At 35.3% G+C, this 20247-nt stretch overlaps 1 protein-coding gene across 3 annotated transcripts in view; it reads right to left on the bottom strand.

Annotated features, from left to right (window-relative positions):
- LOC106875347 (uncharacterized) overlaps positions 1 to 20247 on the bottom strand; it is a 74420-nt gene that overhangs the window by 29716 nt on the left and 24457 nt on the right. For all 3 annotated transcript variants that reach the window (XM_089354946.1, XM_089354927.1, XM_089354938.1), the window contains 8 exons: positions 17745 to 17919; positions 16604 to 16742; positions 15336 to 15439; positions 9844 to 9966; positions 7739 to 7941; positions 5879 to 6008; positions 2884 to 3020; positions 569 to 685 (listed from right to left, as the gene is read on the bottom strand). In XM_089354946.1, coding sequence (XP_089211072.1) covers positions 569 to 685; positions 2884 to 3020; positions 5879 to 6008; positions 7739 to 7941; positions 9844 to 9966; positions 15336 to 15439; positions 16604 to 16742; positions 17745 to 17919 — 1128 coding nt within the window. The remainder of the gene's footprint in view (positions 1 to 568; positions 686 to 2883; positions 3021 to 5878; positions 6009 to 7738; positions 7942 to 9843; positions 9967 to 15335; positions 15440 to 16603; positions 16743 to 17744; positions 17920 to 20247) is intronic.

Raw genomic sequence — 20247 nt, 5'->3', positions numbered from 1 at the left:
TGTGGGGATTTGTTTTTTTAGACCCAACTCAATTTTGATTGCACATGTAACATTAGGAAGGACATCCAGCTGTAGAAACCATGCCACAACAGACAACTGGAGTCTGGACAGCTCCCTGCTAGCCAGCTCCATGTCAAACAGTCCAACCCATGCCAGCATGGAAAGCGGACATTAAACGATGATGATGATATAGGTAGATTGATATCAAAGTATTTTTCTAGTGTCTTAAACTCACACAATACATTTCAAATGTAGTTCTCTTTCTGTTTTCATCTTCAGTAGTTTGTTTAATTAACTTATCCACTCAAATTCCACATACCTACCTTTCACAAAGAGTCTTGCCCAAATACCTTTTCCTTCTAGATATTTACCATTTCAATGCTTGCTTCACTCTTCTCTTTTATTAAATTTTCATATGGGAGCACTTTAGATGCTTGTTGTAGAAAAATACCACCCAAAACTAAACAAAAACATGATTACTTAAAAAACTCAATCATGTAGATTTTGCTTTGGAAATTTTTTTAATTGTTTTAAAATAATTAACAAAAGAGAAAATGAATAATCTTACCTGACCATTTGGATGTAGATATTTATCAGATAACAGTAAAAGAAGTTGCTTCTTGGAGAAATCAGGGTCAAGGAAACTGAATGGAATCATATGAAATGCCAAATCCCAAGCAGCATACTGGAACAGCAGGTAAAAAAAAAAAAAAAGAGAAGAGGAACTTATGACTGACATATTGCTAAAAGAAAACATTGAAAAATAAAAATCCGGAGGAGTTACTGTATATGAAATATAGATATGTTGATTAATAACTGAGGTTCGATGATAAGCTATTGAAAATTCTATCAAGTTGCATGGAATGTAGAAAGATTTGAACTTAACATTATAAGCTAACAAAAACATTTGTCAATTATGCAGTGCCTTAGTTTCTTACTTATGGGTAGTACATGCTATGATGCCTATTCATAACAGGGAAGACTAATTTTTGCTGAGTTAAATTTCACTAGGTCACATGGGGCTAAATAAGGGTAATAGGGACAATGATCAGCCAATTCAGTGCCACAGTCATGCACAGCAGCCATTGAAACATAAGACTTGTGCACTGGAGCATTGTCATGATGAGCCAAGATCTCTTTAATCAGTTTTCCTAGACGTTTGGTCTTGATAACCTTTCATAATTGCTTCAGCAAGTTGGCCTAATACTCTTCATGGATGGTATGGCCCTTTTGAAGATAGTCAATAAACACAATGTTTTTTGCATCTCAAAAAAACCGAGGCTATCACCTTCCCTGCTAATGAAACAGTCTTGGCCCTTTTTGGTGAAGGTGAGGAGGTGTGTTTCCACTGCATGGATTGTCTCTTTGTTTCTGGCTCAAAGTGATGATCCCAACACTCATCCTGGATTAAGAAACATTCATGGAAACCAGCTGGATCTGCCTCAAACAATGTCAGATTTTGCCATGATGTGATCAGCCTGGTACACTTTTGATCAGGTGTTAGATGTGGCATCCACCAAGCAGAGACCTTTTATGTCAAATCCACTCACAAGGTTTTGGTAAGCCCGAGGTTATAGTAGAAAACACTTGACCAAGGTACCATACAGTGGGATTGAACCTAGAACCATGTGTTTGGGAAGCAAGCTTCTTACCTCACAGACAGGAATGGAAACACCAATAGTATAAGCTTTTGTGTTTTGTGTACACTTTTATCATTATCATTTTATCCTCTTGTGCAAGGTGCCACATAGTGGGGCTGAATGCAGATCCTTGTAGTTGGGAAGCAAACTTCTTACCACACAGCCAAGAATGAAAACACCAATAGTATGAGCTTTTGGGTCTAGTGTATGTTTTTATCATTATGATTTTAACTTCTTTCTTACTATACTATTGAGGGTATCAGAGCAAGACTGAAAATCAGGTGAAACCAACAGACATTAGAACTTTTAGGAAGGATTCACTTGGAGTCATTTCCACTTGCCTGCTAAAGGACTGTTAAAAGAATTAAACTAAACATTTGAAGCTAACAAAACCTTTTAAAATTATACAGTAGTACTTGAATTACATAGAGCTGTCAATAATTACTTGCACATTGAAGTTAACAAAACCTTTTTGAGTTATACAGTAGCACTTGCATTACACAGAGCTTTCAATAACTACTTATACATAGTACTTATATTAAAGTGAAGTGATCTGAGTGAGCAAACATTAAGTGCATTGGTCACTGACACAGTTCAGGACCAGCAACATGGTACAGATCTATGAGATTAAATTGCTGGACTATTGACTGCCCGGCCAGGAATTCAAGCCTTACTACTATAATCTTCATTTTGAGTTACTGATCAAGGTAAAATCTGCCTGTGCTATGTTTCATATTTACTTCAAGACTCAATGGTTAGCAGCAGGAAAAACATTAATTCCACCTCTTGGCTGTTGTTGTGGACTGCTGCTTGTGTCTGTTTGCCGTCTGTGTACTGTATCATCTCATGCTTTCTCTGCTATATCCCAAAGCTGTCTGTTTGGTAGTCACAATGTGTCAATTTTATACTGATTGGAGGGCTCAGGAAGAAGCGTGCTAAAAGTTGAAATTATCGCTGGAGCCTATTTTACACGAAGTGGTGATTGATCAGATTTTGTTGAACACATGGGTAATATTCTTTCCAAGCAAAGTTATGATTGGTCAGTTTTTGCTGATCATGTGGGTAATGTTCAAACGAATCACAACATGGGTGATTGCTGGATATTCCTGCTGCACACCCATTGCATTTTAAATTCAATTAGCTGTAACTCTAAAATATTATTATTTAGACACAAGTTAGCTCCCAATTTATAATCAATTTTAATGAGCATTTTGAATGGAAAGGAAATAATTATTAGACAAACCCAAGGGAACTCCCATTTGTCAGGCATAGAAATAATATCACAGTTTTGGAGGTGAGATATCCAGTTCTGATTTCTCTTAGCATCAGTCCAGTTATTACAACCACTTGCACAAAACAGACTTTCTGGGGAAATCCTTTCTAAAATACAAATAAAACATTACAATAAAAATCAATCAATAAAGTTAATATATCAAACTAAAGAAAGTATTTTATAGTTTTAAATTAACAAAAATATGTTCAAGAAACAGACAAACAGTTCAAAACTATTTGTATTATTCATACACTTATACATATATTCAAAAACACACACAACACATCCACCTCTACTACCCCTAAAAATCCAGCCATTTCTCACTCTTCATACTATATATAAGACAATTCACCCAATTCTTACTTCTTTGAACTGTGTCTTGGGAACACTGTCCCTATTTGTGTTTTCCTTTCAATCACTGATCATCATGTTCTAAGTGAATATTAACTATATTAATTTTACTCAAGTAACATTATCTCTTAGTCAAGGATCCATGGAAGTTGCAAGCATTATCCTTCATCCTCAAACTATATCATAGGTTTCAAATTTTTGCACAAGGCCAGCAATTTTGGGAAGTAGGTGGTGGTGGTTGGCACTCTGTCGGTTACGACGACGAGGTTCCAGTTGATCCGATCAGCGGAACAGCCTGCTCGTGAAATTAATGTGCAAGTGGCTGAGCACTCCACAGACGTGTACCCTTAACATTCTCAGGGAGATTCAGCGTGACACAGAGTATGACAAGGCTGGCCCTTTGAAATACAGGTACAACAGAAACAGGAAGAAAGAGTGAGAGAAAGTTGTGGTGAAAGAGTACAGCAGGGTTCGCCACCATCCCCTGCCGGAGCCTTGTGGAACTTTAGGTGTTTTTGCTCAATAAATACTCACAACGCCTGGTCTGGGAATCGAAACGACGATCCTACGACCGCGAGTCCGCTACCCTAACCACTGGGCCATTGCGCCTCCACAGGAAGTAGGTAAGGCAACTATATTGACCCCAGTGTTCAACTGTAACTTATTTTATTCCCCCTGGAAAGATGTAAGGTAAAGTTGACTTCAGCAGAATTTGAACTCAGGACATAATTATTGATGAAATGCTACTAAGCATTTTGCCTGGATTGCTAACAATTCTGTCAGCTTGCCACCTTATGAAACAATATTATAAATTATGAAACATATACACAGATGAATAAGTTAGTATGTGTGTGTGTGTGTGTCTGTATCTGTGTGTGAGAGAGTGAATTTGATTTTTAGTGACAATCTTAGATATGTTTCAATCTTATTAGACCTCATCAGCAAAACATAGTCTAGCCATGACCACTTCATCGTAAAATGATTAGAGAGATTATAGAATTTTTGTGAATGAACTGAATGGTGTTATACATTTAAAGAAAGATTGAGGTAAAAGTACCCAGAGTACTTGCTCCATGAAATCTTAATAATTATCATACTTGATGTAGCAAACCAAGAAATTTTAATTAATTAAAATTTATAACTACCATCTAATGATAGTAATTATAAATTCATCAGTGTTTGAGGTACACCTATAAAAGATATAAAAGCTATATTATATATCTCTTTTGCACGTTTCAATCATTTGACTGTGGCCATGCTGGAGCACCACCTTTAGTCGATGAAATGAACCCCAGGATTCATTCTTTGTAAGCCTAGTACTTATTCTATCAGTCTCCTTTGCCAAACTGCTAAGTTTCGGGGACATAAACACACCAACATCAGTTGTCAAGCAATGGTGGGGACACAAACACAGACACAAAGACACACACACATTAATATATGTATATATATATATATATATATATATATATATATATATACATGATGGGCTTCTTTAGTTTCCGTCTGTCAAATGCACTCACAAGGCTTTGGTTGGCCTGAGGCTATAGTAGAGGACACTTGCCCAAGGTGCCACGCAGTGGGATTGAACCTGGAACCATGTGGTTGGGAAGCAAGCTTCTTACCACACAGCCATGTTATTTTTTACTTGTTTCAGTCATTAGACTGCAGCCATGCTGGGGCACCATTTTTAAGCCTGTACTTATTCTATCAGTCTCTTTTGCCAAACTGCTATGGGGACATAAACACACCAACACCAGTTGTCAAGCAGTGGTGGGGGCACAAACACAAACAAAAGACATACACACATATATGTATATGTATGTATATATATATATATATATATATATATATATATTTTGGCAAAATAAATTTAAATGTTGAAGTGAATCTAATGGCTTTTGTGTGTTTCTTAAATGGCTTATAAACACCTTCCATGCTGCAATTGCATATATATATATATATATATATATATATATTACGGTGATGTACTTGCATAGCAAGTGACCTGATCTGAGATCATGTGCTGGAACGAAAACAATTGCAACATGGAAGGTGTTTATAAGCCATTTAAGAAACACACAAAAACCATTAGATTCACTTCAACATTTAAATTTAATTTGCCAAAATATTTTTGTCACTTTGAGACCACGACCTGTTCACTGACAAAATTCTGTGCTGCATCTATATATATATATATATATATATATATATATATAGGGAGAATTCACAAAAAAACAAAAGATGAAGACAGGTGGTGTAGACAACAAACAGATGTATTAGTATAACGCTCGGGAAGTGAAAAAGTCTTTAATGTTTCGAGCCTGGTAGTTATAAATTTTGTGTATATATATATACACAAACACACAATGAGTTTCTTTCAGTTTCTGGCTACCAAATCCACTCACAAGGCTTTGGTTGGTCCGAGGCAATAGTAGAAGATACTTCCCCAAGGTACCATGCAGTGGGACTGAACCCATAACCATGTGGCTGGGAAGCAAGCTTCTTACCATACAGCCACCCTGTTTTCAATTATCAATGAGTCCTGAGGTTTCATTTTTCAAAGAATAAAAATCCTTAATAGCAGATATATCAGAGACATTTTTTTTTTTACCTGAACGTATAATAGTTGATTCCACCCATTTACGAACATCATAACAATAAAACTGTTTGGACCAGAGGAGACCAGCGTATGCTTGACAGGCAATATTTCGTTCTTCTTCAGTCCAAGAGGGACTTAATATCTAACAAAAGATAAATACAATTCCTTTAAAATTTTTAATTTTGTAGACACAACAGGAATAAATCATATTATATGATTTCAATAAAAATACACAAGAACATAAAATTCTTCAAGTAGCCACAGCTGAGATGTGTTTCACCACAGCAAGACTCTGTTTCTCATTAGTTTTGATAGGTTCTCAATTTTATGGGGAGCGTCTCTCTCTGCCAATAACATCTATGTCGCTAAGAAGTATTCACTCTCTATTAGAGTGAAGAAGTCTCCCAAATATAACAACTGATAAGGCCTGCTGCTCAGCACAATAGCAGTGGCTAGCAAAACTTATTTGCCTTGAGCAACATGAGAAGAGATGAGTGGAATATCTCTATAAAACTTCTCTTTGGTCTTGTACTCATGCCATGACATGTTTTAAACCTTCATGAGAAACCTGGTGTATATACAGCCTAAGTGAAAGTGCATGGTTTAGTGGTTAGGGGATTCAGGTCACAATCATAGGGTCATGAGTTTGACTCCTGGTGGTATGTTGTATCCTTAAGCAAGACACTTTATTTTATGTTGCTCCAGTCCACTCAGCTGGCAAAAGTGAGTAGTATCTGCATTTCAAAGGGCCAGCCTTGTCACACACTGTGTCACAGTGAATCGTCCTGAGAAATACATTAAGAGTATTGCATTTTAATTTCAGGAGCAGGCTGTTCTGTTGATCGGATTAACTGGAACCCCCATTGTTGTAACTGACGGAGTGCTAGTTATACAATCTAAGTGATCTTGAAGATCCTCCTTCATAATCCTGGTTTTGACTCCATAAAGAGGAATGCTCTCAATATAAAATAAAATAGCATAATTCTTTAATATGGCTACCAGATATATAATGATATGAAGGATATCCAATGATGAATGACTACATCAAATTTAGATACTATTGTATTCAAAATGTTTACTTCATTTCACAAATGTTAATGCAGTATTCATATTGTTGTGTTCATAATATTACCAAAGTATTTGACAGTACAGCTAGTAAAGTGACATAGTATAATTCTTGGATCTTAGCAACTATAATTGACATGTAATTTGATCTGAGTACACAAAAAATCATATCATAGTATGGATGCTAGAAAAGTGAAGCTATGTCCTGAGGGTTGTCTAGCTTCTACCAAGAAGCAAAGAGTAAAGCTTTTAGTTTTTGGATGTCCAGGAACATCTCTATGCAATACTAATAGCATTCTTTGAGACACTATGCCAAGTATTGGACAATTCTTTATTGTCCACTTGAACAGGCAAACAGGCCTTACCTAATATTACAGTTATCTTAATTCACCCTCAACAGCCTAATATATCTTGGACACTGTGAAACTAAACCCAGAGTGATATCATGAACTGTGTCCTCCTTGATAGTATTATTTCACTTTACTGGAAGAACAATTGTAGTACATTTTCTCTCAAAAAATAAACAATCAACAGTTGTTAAGCACAGTTTAGCACAGTTTAAAAGTTCTTTTGACATCTTTTTCGTATATTAGAAACCAGTCATTGGAAGTTATCAGGTGATTTTAAGGAACAACAAGATTGAAAAGCCAAGTCCTCTTCTTTTTCATGTGTATATTTTCCTTATCAGTAACAAGATTATTTTAAGAATGATGATGGAGAAATTTTAATAATAACAAAATATATTTGTGATGATATTTTGGGTACATTTCATGAGAAGTTTATGGAAGGTTGAAAAGTCGACAGTACCATAGTATAAAAGTTTTTAGCATTTTTCTCTCTTTTCCTTAAAATCTCTTCAAACACCCATTTAAAGTTGCTGCATTCAGCAACAGCACCTTCTGAATACAAACACCATTGAATGATTTGACTTTCTCCTGGGTCTACAGTTAAACAATATAAAGCACCACATTTGGTTCCTTGCATTTCTGGATTGACAGAAGTTAATTCATCTGAAGAAAAAAAAAAAAAAAAAGCAGAGATAGGGAATAATACTTATTTCATTTAATTTTTTGTTGTTGTTGTAAGGCATGAAACCTTTTAACAAAACAAATACTGTTAAGTAACTTTCCCGAATACAAAAATGTCTGCAGCATGATAAAGAAATGTAAGTTTCAAAGCAAGGAGTAGAATATTCTCTTTTCAGCAATTGTGCTGTTCCAATACAAAAATGACTCCAATATGCATTTCCCATCTAAATATTTCACAGAAAAAATTAACTATAACAAACCCCTGGTTATTACAAACATTACAAGTATTAAACTAATTTTGAATTATTTTTATTCTAACTAAGCAATCCAAGTCTTTTAAAATTTGAATACTTTGTATATTTAAATATTTAAGAGGTCAGTTGAGCTGCAGTAGATATAGTGTCCACTTTGTCAGTCGATGAAATTCAAATTAGTCAGCTGTAAAGGAAGGATATCAAATGTAAATACTGAGAATATCAGAATTGCAGAACCAAAATAATCTGGTAGCTAATGTGTTGGTTAAACAACTTGTAGGCTGTGAGTTCATATTCATGTGAAGCATAACATTATGTCTTTGGACAGGGCAAGTCTACTGCCACAACTTACTTAATCCAGAAATAGGTGCCAGATTTAGAAATATTTCTTGAGCTAGAGTTGACTTTCAGCCAAGAAGAATGATATCTTTGGATCATCCGATTCCAAAGAATTTGAGAACTAAGATGTGGAAGATCTCTACAATACTAACTGTCCTTCAGAAAACATTACTATTAAGTGTAAAAGAAAATAATTGAAATATTAGATTATTGCTTCAAAAATACCTCAGTACAACACTTTACTGGTATTTTACTATGCATCAAGGTAAGTACTTTATCATATTTGCCTCAGGCAACATTAGATATCATTACTACTATTTCAAAGTTGAATGGATTGTGTTAGAATTAACTTTCAGCTGTTGAATCTTCATTTCAAAATCATGTATAAATTTGGATTTATAGAGCAATTTCACTGGTGTTGACAAAAGAAAGAGATGAAAGAACATATTTTTTTATAGCATAGTCATGACAGTGAAAAAGGGCAGCATCAAAAGAAAAGCAACATCCAAAACCTTTTTCCAGTTTTCAGGGCACGTGGTGGTAGCAGTAGTGGTGGTGTAGGGTGGTTAGCACTTGTAAGGCTTGGAAAGGAAGTGGACATAATGTGATGTTTAATATAATTAAAATGGTTTCAAACTTGTTCAGTACTATGGAAAAGAAAGAAGAGTAATATGGCAAAGAATATGGAAGCAAGCTCCATTTTGTCAACTCACTAATAAATAGTTGGGTAGGGCACAAAATTCTCATGAATTTTATTTTGGTGGGGAGATACTTAGTGTTTGTCAGTTTGAGAAAAATGAGATAGGAGGGGGAAAGGGAGAAAGAAACAAAGGCTCATGGACTGTTGCAGCAGGAAGCAGCACATCAATATATAAAGTTATTGTCAGATCAAAGCTCTTATTTGAATGCTTGCAACTTTGCCAAAAGGTACTCAAGGTTCAGGTGGTAGTGATAATCTGAAAAATGCATTAACTCACAGCTTAAGGTAAAGAAATCCATTTAGCCCTTTAGCATTCAGATTACTTTCTCAAATGTAATGCTTTGTTCTGAATTAATTATGCATTGTCTCATAGCTTCAAGATTTTGATGATGCAATTGCTTATTTTTAGAATGACATTGTAGGGTAGTGTGAGAGGTTAGATTTGGTTGGTTTGAACATAAAGTAGCTAGAATATTTGAACTGGATATGGCTGATTTAAATGCTGAAGGGTTAATTAACAATTAATCAATCAAATACTTAATACATTGATATAAAGTGAAGAATTTATAATTTTCACACTTGAATGCTTACTAGAAATAATATACCGATGGAAAGCGTTTTTGGTGTAAAGAGACGTTTGGGTGTCGTTTTCAGTAAAAAGCATGGTTGGAAAAGTACCATCAGGACCACAATCAAATTTGGCAATAAAACATCCTAGAAAGAAAAATATGATTGATAATATAGTAACACACATACACACATATATATATACAGTGGTGGGCACAGCTAACCACTAATCTGTTAACTAAAAAAGTTAGCTTCACAAATGCTAAACCACTAAACAGGAAAAAAAAATTAACGGAAACTAATGCAACTGATAACTGCTAACTTTTACCATATGAATTTAGCTTCGGTTTGGTTTTTTGGCTCTAAAATCCTTAAAAACAGACCTAAAGAGAACTGAAAATTTCATGTTGTAGCTTAGACAAAGCTTTCCAGAAAGGTATAGCATGCCAAGATCAGATGATTATCAAGGTGTACACAAATAATTAAATGAACAAATTAAATTAAACCTTAGTTTTTCAGTCAACATACACTTTATTTACTGTACAAAAAGTATTAGATTAATCAAAAAGGTATAGTATAGCATAGGTATCATGCCAAGATCAGATGATGATCAAGGTGTACAACTCTGGCTGGGCCTTCTCCATTACCTCAACATGATGTTGGTTGCCCTTCATAAACATCAGCCTTTCAGAGTTACCATCTGACAGGGTGGCTCTCTTGGCCCTCAAAATATCTTTGCCTATAGATAATAGGCTTTCAACTGCAGCACTGGATCAGATGGTGGTGTTATATTTGGTGAACAGGTCAATAAAGACCTGCTCACCCAAAAAGGCGACTTCAGTCAGGACCTCCTTCGAAACAGCCTCTAGCCAGGTCTTCATCAAGTTCTGCACCTTAGATTTCAGTGACCTGTGGCTCCTGCTCTCCCAGGACCGAGTGATGTTGCTGAAGAAATCATCTTCCTCATCCTCATTGCTGATGGTGCTGCTGTCCACCTCACTGGTCTCCATTAGGGCTATCTCTGTGACAGTCTCCATTGTGTCCCTTACTCTGCTAACCTGGATGTTATATTGCTCCAGCCAGAACAGGTAAAACTTGGGGTGTAAGGTAGTAGCCAGCTGGTACTCCAGGTCTTCTAAGAGGAGCCCAAACCTTTTCATGATGCCTGCCAGTATTGCATCTACCAGAGAACTGCAGTACAGATGTTTGAACTTGGCCTCCTTCAACTTCATGACGGTAGCTGTTACAGTTGACTGAAACATCCCGAGATAGGCCTAGTCCTCCCACTTGATTTTATCCAAGGCCTTGGCAACACTAGACGTCATTTTGGTGTACTCCATCAGGAAGCCGACATCAGAAGTAGTGAAGGTCTGCAGCCTTCTGATAATGTACATTACTGTCGCTGACACTGTAAGACTATCTGTAATGTGACGAAGTCGAAAATGAACACAACTCAAAACTGCAGAATTATACAATGTTGCTCAACTAGCTGCTGCTGTGTCGATCAACCATGTCTTGTCATGTGTACTCATAGTCAGCCAATAGCGTGCCTGACAGACTCTTTGAGATACACCCACAACAGACAAGAACAAACATATGAATGTTGTTAATGGACTTAAAGTTAGTGGAATTAAATTCAGCAGAAACTAATTGGTCAGCTAATGGTTTCCAAAGTTAGTGAAAATGCTAATCTGTTAAATGGAAAGTTAGCTTTGCTAATTAGCTGTTAGCAGAACTATGCCTACTATTGCATATATATATATATATATATATATATATATATATATATATATATATATATATATATATATGTGTGTGTATGTATGTATGTATGTATGTAAAACTATTCTTTGTCACATACATTTATCACATTTGTCATCTTACAAATAAACATTATTTAGAATTGAGAGTGTACAGAGCATAGTAATGACTTTATTAAATTTACAACAGAGTGAATAATACTTATATAAGGTTGTTTACAATACAGCACAAAATGCTTTATAGTAATTAATTTCATACCTTCAAAGTCTCGGTTAAAATCATAGGATTGATAAAATTAGTAACAGAAAATACACTAACATCAATTTGATTGACAATATCCAGTTCCCTATAAAATCAGTCTTGTGTGTTACTGAAAGAAATTAGTCATCACCTTCATCCTCATCATCATTTAATGTCTGTTTTTCATGCTGGCATGCATTGGATCGTTCAATAAAAGCCAGCAAGCCAGAGGATTGCACTAAACCTCAACTGTCTGCTTTGGCATGGTTTTTATGGCTGGATGCCCTTCCGAATGCCAACTACTTTACAGAGTGTCCACTCTGGGTGCTCTTTACATGACACTGGCATTAGTGAGGTCACCAAGTAATTCACAAGACAAGATTCCCTCAAATGAAGTGGGCGAAATATTGAGGGAGGTGGTTTTATTGCCAGGTGATGAGAAGAAATTATATGGTCAATTCATACAACAAACCACGGACATTGGAACTGAAGAACACTGGCTGTGGCTAATGGACAAAAACCTGAAACCAGAACCCAAATTGCTAATTGTTAGCCACTCAAGAAGAAGCCATTAAGACAGATTTGATATAGGCAAAGATCAATAAAACTCAGAGAGCAAATCCAGAATCTGTGAGAAAGGAGACAAAAACATTAACCATCTCTTGAATGAATGCAGTAATTTATCCCAAAACGTATATAAGTTCAGGCATGACTGTATAGGCAAAAGAGTGCTGAGTATATGGATTAAAAGAAACAGGACATGAGTCAGTGGCTGTGATAGAGAATAAGAATCACAGGATTTTATGGGATTTCCCCATAAATACTGACCATACTATAGAAATATGAAACAAGAAGACCAAATATGATTATAAAGGACAAAAGAAACAGTGTAAAATCACAGAGTTTTCAATATCACATGATGATAGATTGGATACCAAAAAAATTAAAAGAAAAAAACAACAAAAAAAAAACTGAGAAATATCAGGACCGAGCCAGAGAGAGGAAGAGATTGTGGAAGATCATCATCATCATCATCATCGTTTAACGTCCGCTTTCCATGCTAGCATGGGTTGGACGATTTGACTGAGGACTGGTGAAACCGGATGGCAACACCAGGCTCCAGTCTGATTTGGCAGAGTTTCTACAGCTGGATGCCCTTCCTAACGCCAACCACTGAAACTGCTACTTAAAGAGGCTGAAGGATATTGGAATTGAGACACACCTAATCAACCTACAGAAAAGTGCAATCCTTATTCTGCAAGAATCGTAAGAAAGATTCTTGAGATTTGAGGAAACTTGTCGTCACTACACCTCAAGACAACATCCCTACTAACTAATAGAGGATGAAAAATTTATGAGAGAATAATAATAAAACATTATGATGCATGCTAAAGACCAACATACACATTATCTCCTACCAGGAACTGAAGCAAAATATGCAATAATTTTATGCAGTTTTATAGTTCATACAAACCGTACAATAAATGCCAATTGACTCAATATTATCATTGCAAAATACTTCATAAGCTCTCTGTTGGTACACCAGGCTCACAATATTCTTTTCTACTCTAGGCACAAGGAGTGAAATTTTTGGGGAGGGGGGCCAGTCGATTAGATCAACCCCAGTACACAACTGGTACTTAATTTATTGACCCCGAAAGGATGAAAGGTAAAGTCGACCTCGGTGGAATTTGAACTCAAAACATAAAAGACAGATGAAATACCGCAAAGCATTGTGCCCGGCATGCTAATGTTTCTGCCAGCTCACCGCCTTATCCAGGCTAACAATATTGTTTAGATTAGTGAAGATCTCCAAGTATTTTTATGGTTCATCACAATTTTATATTGGTTTTTACACAAAGTGATAAATAAGACAAGGTATAAATAATGGTCATTACATATTTTTCCTTTGTTAGAGTAAATTTGGCTCACAGCTGTTTCCTGTATTCATTATAGGTATGTTACTGATAGGTTTACTCAGTTGGTCTATGGATCAGTTGAGAAAAATTGAATGATCTAAAAAAATCAATGCTACTTCCATTAGAGCCATTTCTGATTAACCAGAAGACATCACCAGAAATGGTACTGATGAAAGTAGCATTAATTTTTTTAGGTCATTCAATTTTTCTCAACTGATCCATGAACCAACTAAGTAAACCTATCAGTAATGTACCTATAATGACTACAGTTGTAAACCAAATTTACTCTAATAAAGAAAAATATGTAATGACTGTTATTTATTCCTGTCTGTCTGTATGTATATAAGTGTGTGTGTGCATATGTATGTATGTATATATGTGTGCATGCATAAATGTATGTATGTATGTTTATATCTGCATGTGTGTGTGTGTGTGTATGTGTGTATCTTTCTGTTTGTGTTTGTCTCCCTATAATCTGACAACTGGTGTTGGTTTATGTACAGCCATGTAACTTAGTGGTTTGGCAAAAAGAGAACCAATAGAATAAGTATCAGGCTTAAAAACAAATAAGTCCTGGGGTCAATTTACTCATCTAAATCCTCAGAATACCCACAGCCCAATGACTGAAACAAATAAAAAATAAAATATTCAAAGACCTAGAAATCAAGATTAGTAGATAGAAAGTGGCAATTGAAGACAAAAAACCCTGGTTGTAATTGGAGTCATAATAAAGGCATAAGAGAGCTTCTTGTAAATATTCCTGGTAAACACAATATTTATCAAATTTAAAAAAATTATTCTCAATAGTATGGTTTGTAGTTTACATTTGTAACATTGAATAATTAATACTGAATTCCCTTGTTTTATATATCTTTTTTCATACCTTACTATTTAATTTTATACCTTTTTAAAGCTATATTATGCTATGAAATGCCACAATTGCATGACAGTACATGACCTAGATATCTGGTTGACATTCAGCAGGGATAGTGAAATGAAGTGGTTATCAATAACGAAAATAATAATAATAGTAATGAAAGGAGGGGTAAGTCAATTACATCAACCCCAGTATTCAACTGGTACTTATTTTATTGACCTCGCAAAGATGAAAGTCAAAGTTGACCATGGCGAAATTTGTGTGCATAATAATAAAACCTCAGTTTCCTAATATTTCTAATTTACATAACTTCAACCCAAATTTTACTTCATACAGAATCATTATCATCACCATCATCATCATTTAATGTTCGCCTTTCATACTGGCATTGACTGGATGGTTTGACAGGAGCTGGTAAGTTAGAGCACTGTGCCAGGCTCCACTGTCTGCTTTGGCATAGTTTTTATGCCCTTTCTAATGCCAACCACATAACAGAGTGGACTGGGTGCTTTTTAAGTAGCATCAACACCAGTGAAGTCACCAAGTAACTTGCACATCAAAGATCCCTCAACTGAAAGGTGGGAAGAGGTATTGAGAGAGGTGGTTTTGTGCCAGGTGATGAGAGATTAGAATATGACAGAGAAACAAAGACAGGATCTAGTTTGAAAATGTTTCCATACAAATTTTCTTTCTAATGAAAACAAAAATTGTACCAGTACCTTCAGAATAATGAACACAAATTTCGTTTCTATCATTATGCAGTTTCATCATTGGTTTTGAGAATGTATGACATTTATCACAGCTATAATGGCTCCATGTATCTCTGAAAATAGCAAGCAATGAAATGTAAATAATTAAGAAAGAAAATTAGCTAAAAAAATTTTACATTTCACACATACACATAAAATTTTAGACTTATGTTACTTTTAAAGTGCATGAAAGTCGGTGAAAATCTTTTAAATACAGTTAAATGAGAATGTATGAGGTAGTATCAAAAGGTTCCTGGACAAGTTATGTTTAATAAAAAATAACTTATTTATCTAAGTTTTAACATCATCTACTTCAGAATAGTCACCTTGTACAGCAGTACAACGGTCCCAGCATTCCTGCCACTTTTGGAATCTGGTCTTGAAGTCGTTTTCCGTAAGTGAGTTGAGGACCTTCTGTGATTTGCGCTGGATCTCAACAATGGTGTTAAAATGGAGATCTCTGAGCTGCATTTTCATCTTGGGGAAGAGATGGAAGTCTGCAGGTGCTAAATCTGGAAAACAGGGCAGGTGCAGAAGCAATACTATGTTGTTTTTGGCAAGAAACTCATGAGTGAGGAGAGCTTGGTGAAGAATCCAATTCTTTGTGCTCCACTGATCTGGTCACTTTTGCCAAATGTCCTCTCCCAAATGCTTTAAGACGTTGCAGTAGTACTCTCAATTAATGATCTGGCCCTGGGGGATAAATTCTCGATGCACAATACCACATTTCCAGGGATGGTGCACGTGGCAGGTCTTCTAGATTGCTCATCATCTTCCAGGGACATTCTTCCACTTTTGAAGTGCTTGTGCCACTTGAAACATTGCATATGACCCATTGCCTTGTCACTGTAAGCTTGCCGAAACATACTCAATGTCTCTGTAGCAGACTTCCTAAGTTTAACACAAAATTTCACATTGGCTCTTTGTTCCTGTCCATGACAAAATTGCAGACTACATACATGTGATCACAAAAACACAAATTTCACAACTTGTGAAGTAAACACTGCAATATCACTCAGCACACAGCCTCATGTAGGTCACTACTAGCTCTCAATGCACACACAACCATATGCTGACATCTGTTGGTGCGCTACAGAACTAATCCAGGAACTTTTTGATACCACCTCATAGTTATGTTTATAGAGAAATACTGTTTACAAGGGAACAAAAGTAATGAATAAATTATGCATCATTATGTATTTCTATAGCAATGAAAAGTAGTCAATTAATAAACTAACCTCAACCATATTTGAGGTAGAATATACAGTGTTGCACGCTCACTTCCTTGATTATGTACAGTATAACGACAAAGACAGGTTTTCTCCTCTTCTTTAGCGAATTCCATGTAAATATCCCAATACCCAGAAACAAATGCACCTTGAAAAAAAATATTAGTAAATTGTAATAATGACATTATGATTACACAGAATGTACAAGTTTCAGATCTCTAATCGAACAGAGAAATCATAATATTGAAAATATATAGAATTTATTGTGCTGTTGTAAAAACAAACATCTTATAACCCTGGAACCTATATATATATATATATATACATATATATATATATATATATATATATATATATATATATATATATATATATATATATATATATATATATATATATATATATATATATATGATACAGAAATAAATTTATTTCTCAAACGCGTATGAAGCTAAATTTATAAGTTCTAAAATTGCAGAAGAATTCGTTGCTGGCCAGTTTGGTTTAATGGTAAAACACTTGACGCATAATCACAGAGATGTGAGGTCGAGTCTCATGGCTGGCCAGTAGCGTATTTTTCTGCAATGTATGGATAATTTATCCTGACCACGCTATTTATAGCATTATCACGCGTTTGAGAAATAAATTAATTTCTGTATCTTACAATACATCTCAACGCTTCTAAAAGCAAACTTTGTTTGTTTACTTTCATCGTAAAGTTGAATATATATATATATATATATATATATATATATATATATAAATTGACCTAGTTTCACATATTCCTATTATGGTTATGAATAATATAGGTAACTATTCTGAAGTTACTTACACAACTAGCTGCACAATACTGATTATCTATAGGACAGAGATCCCTGGTACTACAGATGGACTACATGATCTAATATATCCTTTCTTTTTATAAGGGTGTGATTTGAGGGAGCTTTAATTGCTATTTTTAATAGGTTGATCAAATACATAAAGTTGCCCTATTTGGCTTGTGAAGTAGTTAGTTGACACTTTGATAATTTTGCCTTTAAAATCAAACATGATTCCCTTATAAAGGAAACTACTTATTTAAACCAAAATTTTATATTAATATAAATGGATCAATGTGATACAAACAAAAGAAAATAAAGAAGCTACCAACCTGTATCAACTATTTCATATTCTCGTTCAGCATAACAGCGTTTTTTATTTTGTTTGATTAATTTTTTATATGGGAAACTTGTCTGTGGGTACTGATACAAAGCTTTCATATAGTTGTGGTTAGGGACATTACATAGATAGTAATATAGTTCTTTAACATCCTCGCCATGATTACCCTGAAAAAAAGTGAAGGGTTAATGTTTGCTTCCTTTTTTATTTTTAAACTTCTGCAATTTTCAAAATTTGATGTGAAACTTTGGAAAGCATGGAATAACATCATCTCCAGAGCCCGCCATCCAGCAGGGCATTGGTTGAGAGGATGGCTTCCCTGTCCAGTCACCAGTTAGGGATAGAAGAAGAAGAAGAAGAAGAAGAAGAAGAAGAAGAAGAAGAAGAAGAAGAAGAAGAAGAAGAAGAAGAAGAAGAAGAAGAAGAAGAAGAAGAAGAAGAAGAAGAAGAAGAAGAAGAAGAAGAAGAAGAAGAAGAAGAAGAAGAAGAAGAAGAAGAAGAAGAAGAAGAAGAAGACATTTCCTATACTATCATGTGACACATTTATAGTTATTGTGGTTCAGCTCCATATCAGCCATGACTGAGCTCTGACTACCTGATTTATTTATGTAAGATTACATTATTTGATACGTTCTTCAGATAGCAGGTATGATTTGTAAAGATTTGGTTGCAATTTCTAGTATGTCAACCTACCTCATAATGGCTCACTCATTGGCTCATATAATTTTTAGTTATCATTGATATGGTCTATGTTGCATATAAAATTTCAGAACAAGAGAGACATTTTTTTGTCACTAACATTAATGGAGTACAAGTCAGGATAGGGATCATCTCATCACAGCCCAATGAGAGCTGCTACTGGTACCATGTAAACTGGAACTACCTGTTCTGTTATTAGTCAGTGACTAAACAGGCTCCCCCCACTTCCCCATGAGTAGCTTGCTATTCTTGTGAGGAGGGTGTCTGGACACTCAGTAGGACTAAAAACAAGCCCTGTCAATGGGTAGATGAGCTCCTTGTGGGTCAACAGCCATCCAATTGGGGGAGAGCAATGGCAAACTACTTCAATATTGCTGTCAAGAAATCATTATGAGAAAGTCAGAATGAAGTAATGCTATGGTTTCATCCAATGGGAGAACTTGCATTTAATCAGAAATACTCTTATTGTAGCATTATCATCTAGACCAGTGCTCCACAACCTTATCTCACTTGTGGTACATTTATATTCTTTCCAAAATTCAGTGGCATACCTGAACTAAAAATATGACTAAAAGTATTACACTGCGATACACTTAGCATCGTTTCATGGCACACCAGTGTGCCACTGCATACCAGTGGTTCTCAACCATTTTTTGCTTGTGGACCTTCTGGTTCCTATTTTACTTGGGTGGATCCCATAGCCATTCGATGTTTAAAGAAATTCTCTTATATTTTTATAATGAAATATTATTAGCAATTGTATAAAAAAAAATGTTAAAATATTTTGTGTATTGGAGAAATATAACCAATTTCTTCTCCTCCTCCTCTTCCGCCGCCGCTGCCACCGCCACCATCACTTAACGTCCGTTTTCCATGCTAGCATGAGTTGGACAGTTTGACAGAAGCTGGCCAGCTGAAGGGCTGTTCAGGCTCCATGTCTGTTTTGGTATGGTTTCTATGACTGGATGCCCTTCTTAATGCCAACCACTTTACAGAGTGTACTGGGTGCTTTTACACAGTACTGCTGCAGGTGCACTTATGAGCCCACAAGATTAGGGATGCTCAGCTGGAGGGGTTGTAAGGGATGAGCCTGCATGCTGGGATGTGTCTTTTCAAGCACAGCAAACTGCCAGGAGTGTCAGTTCCCTGTCATCCCCTCTGTGAATCTCAAAGTTTGTAAACCTTTTCTCACCTCTTCTCACCACATTGCATATTAATTTTAACAACAAAATCTTGTATGGACCCTGGTTGAGAACCACTGATCTACATGCTGTAAAATTGCATGATACCTTATGGCAATGATTAATGGAGAAAATATACTGGAATTTAGTTTTAACAAGGAAGTTAAATATTATGTACACGTTGAAAAAAATGAAACAATGAAATAAAAATATTAAGTGCAAAGCATATTATCATTGGAGTCAGTATCATAATGATAATTAACTGAAAAGACAATATAAACAAACGATTAACAAGAAACTACTTTGTTTTAATTTTAAGATGAAAATTTACTTATCTTTTTTTTTTCATGTGAAGAATCATTTTATTTAAATTTCAAATTTCTTTTTTTTCGTTTTTGAAATGGATATTTGTAGGCAATTTATTAAAAATGCAACCTAAATAGTGAGCAAACTGCAACCCAATTTTGATTTCGTTATTGTTTTGTAAGAAACCCTTATTGTCTTTGTTTTAACATCTGTTTGTCATTCTAAGGTATGGGTTTGCAACGTCTGTCACACAATATATTACCATTCCTTTCATGCAAGTCAATGCAACATATCCAAAAAATTGTTCTC

The sequence above is a fragment of the Octopus bimaculoides genome, chromosome 1 (assembly GCF_046866305.1).
Source record: "Octopus bimaculoides isolate indiv1 chromosome 1, ASM4686630v1, whole genome shotgun sequence".
Lineage (NCBI taxonomy): Eukaryota > Metazoa > Mollusca > Cephalopoda > Octopoda > Octopodidae > Octopus > Octopus bimaculoides.
The sequence above is the reverse complement of the archived record's forward strand: the minus strand, read 5'-3'. Positions and strand labels throughout refer to the sequence as shown.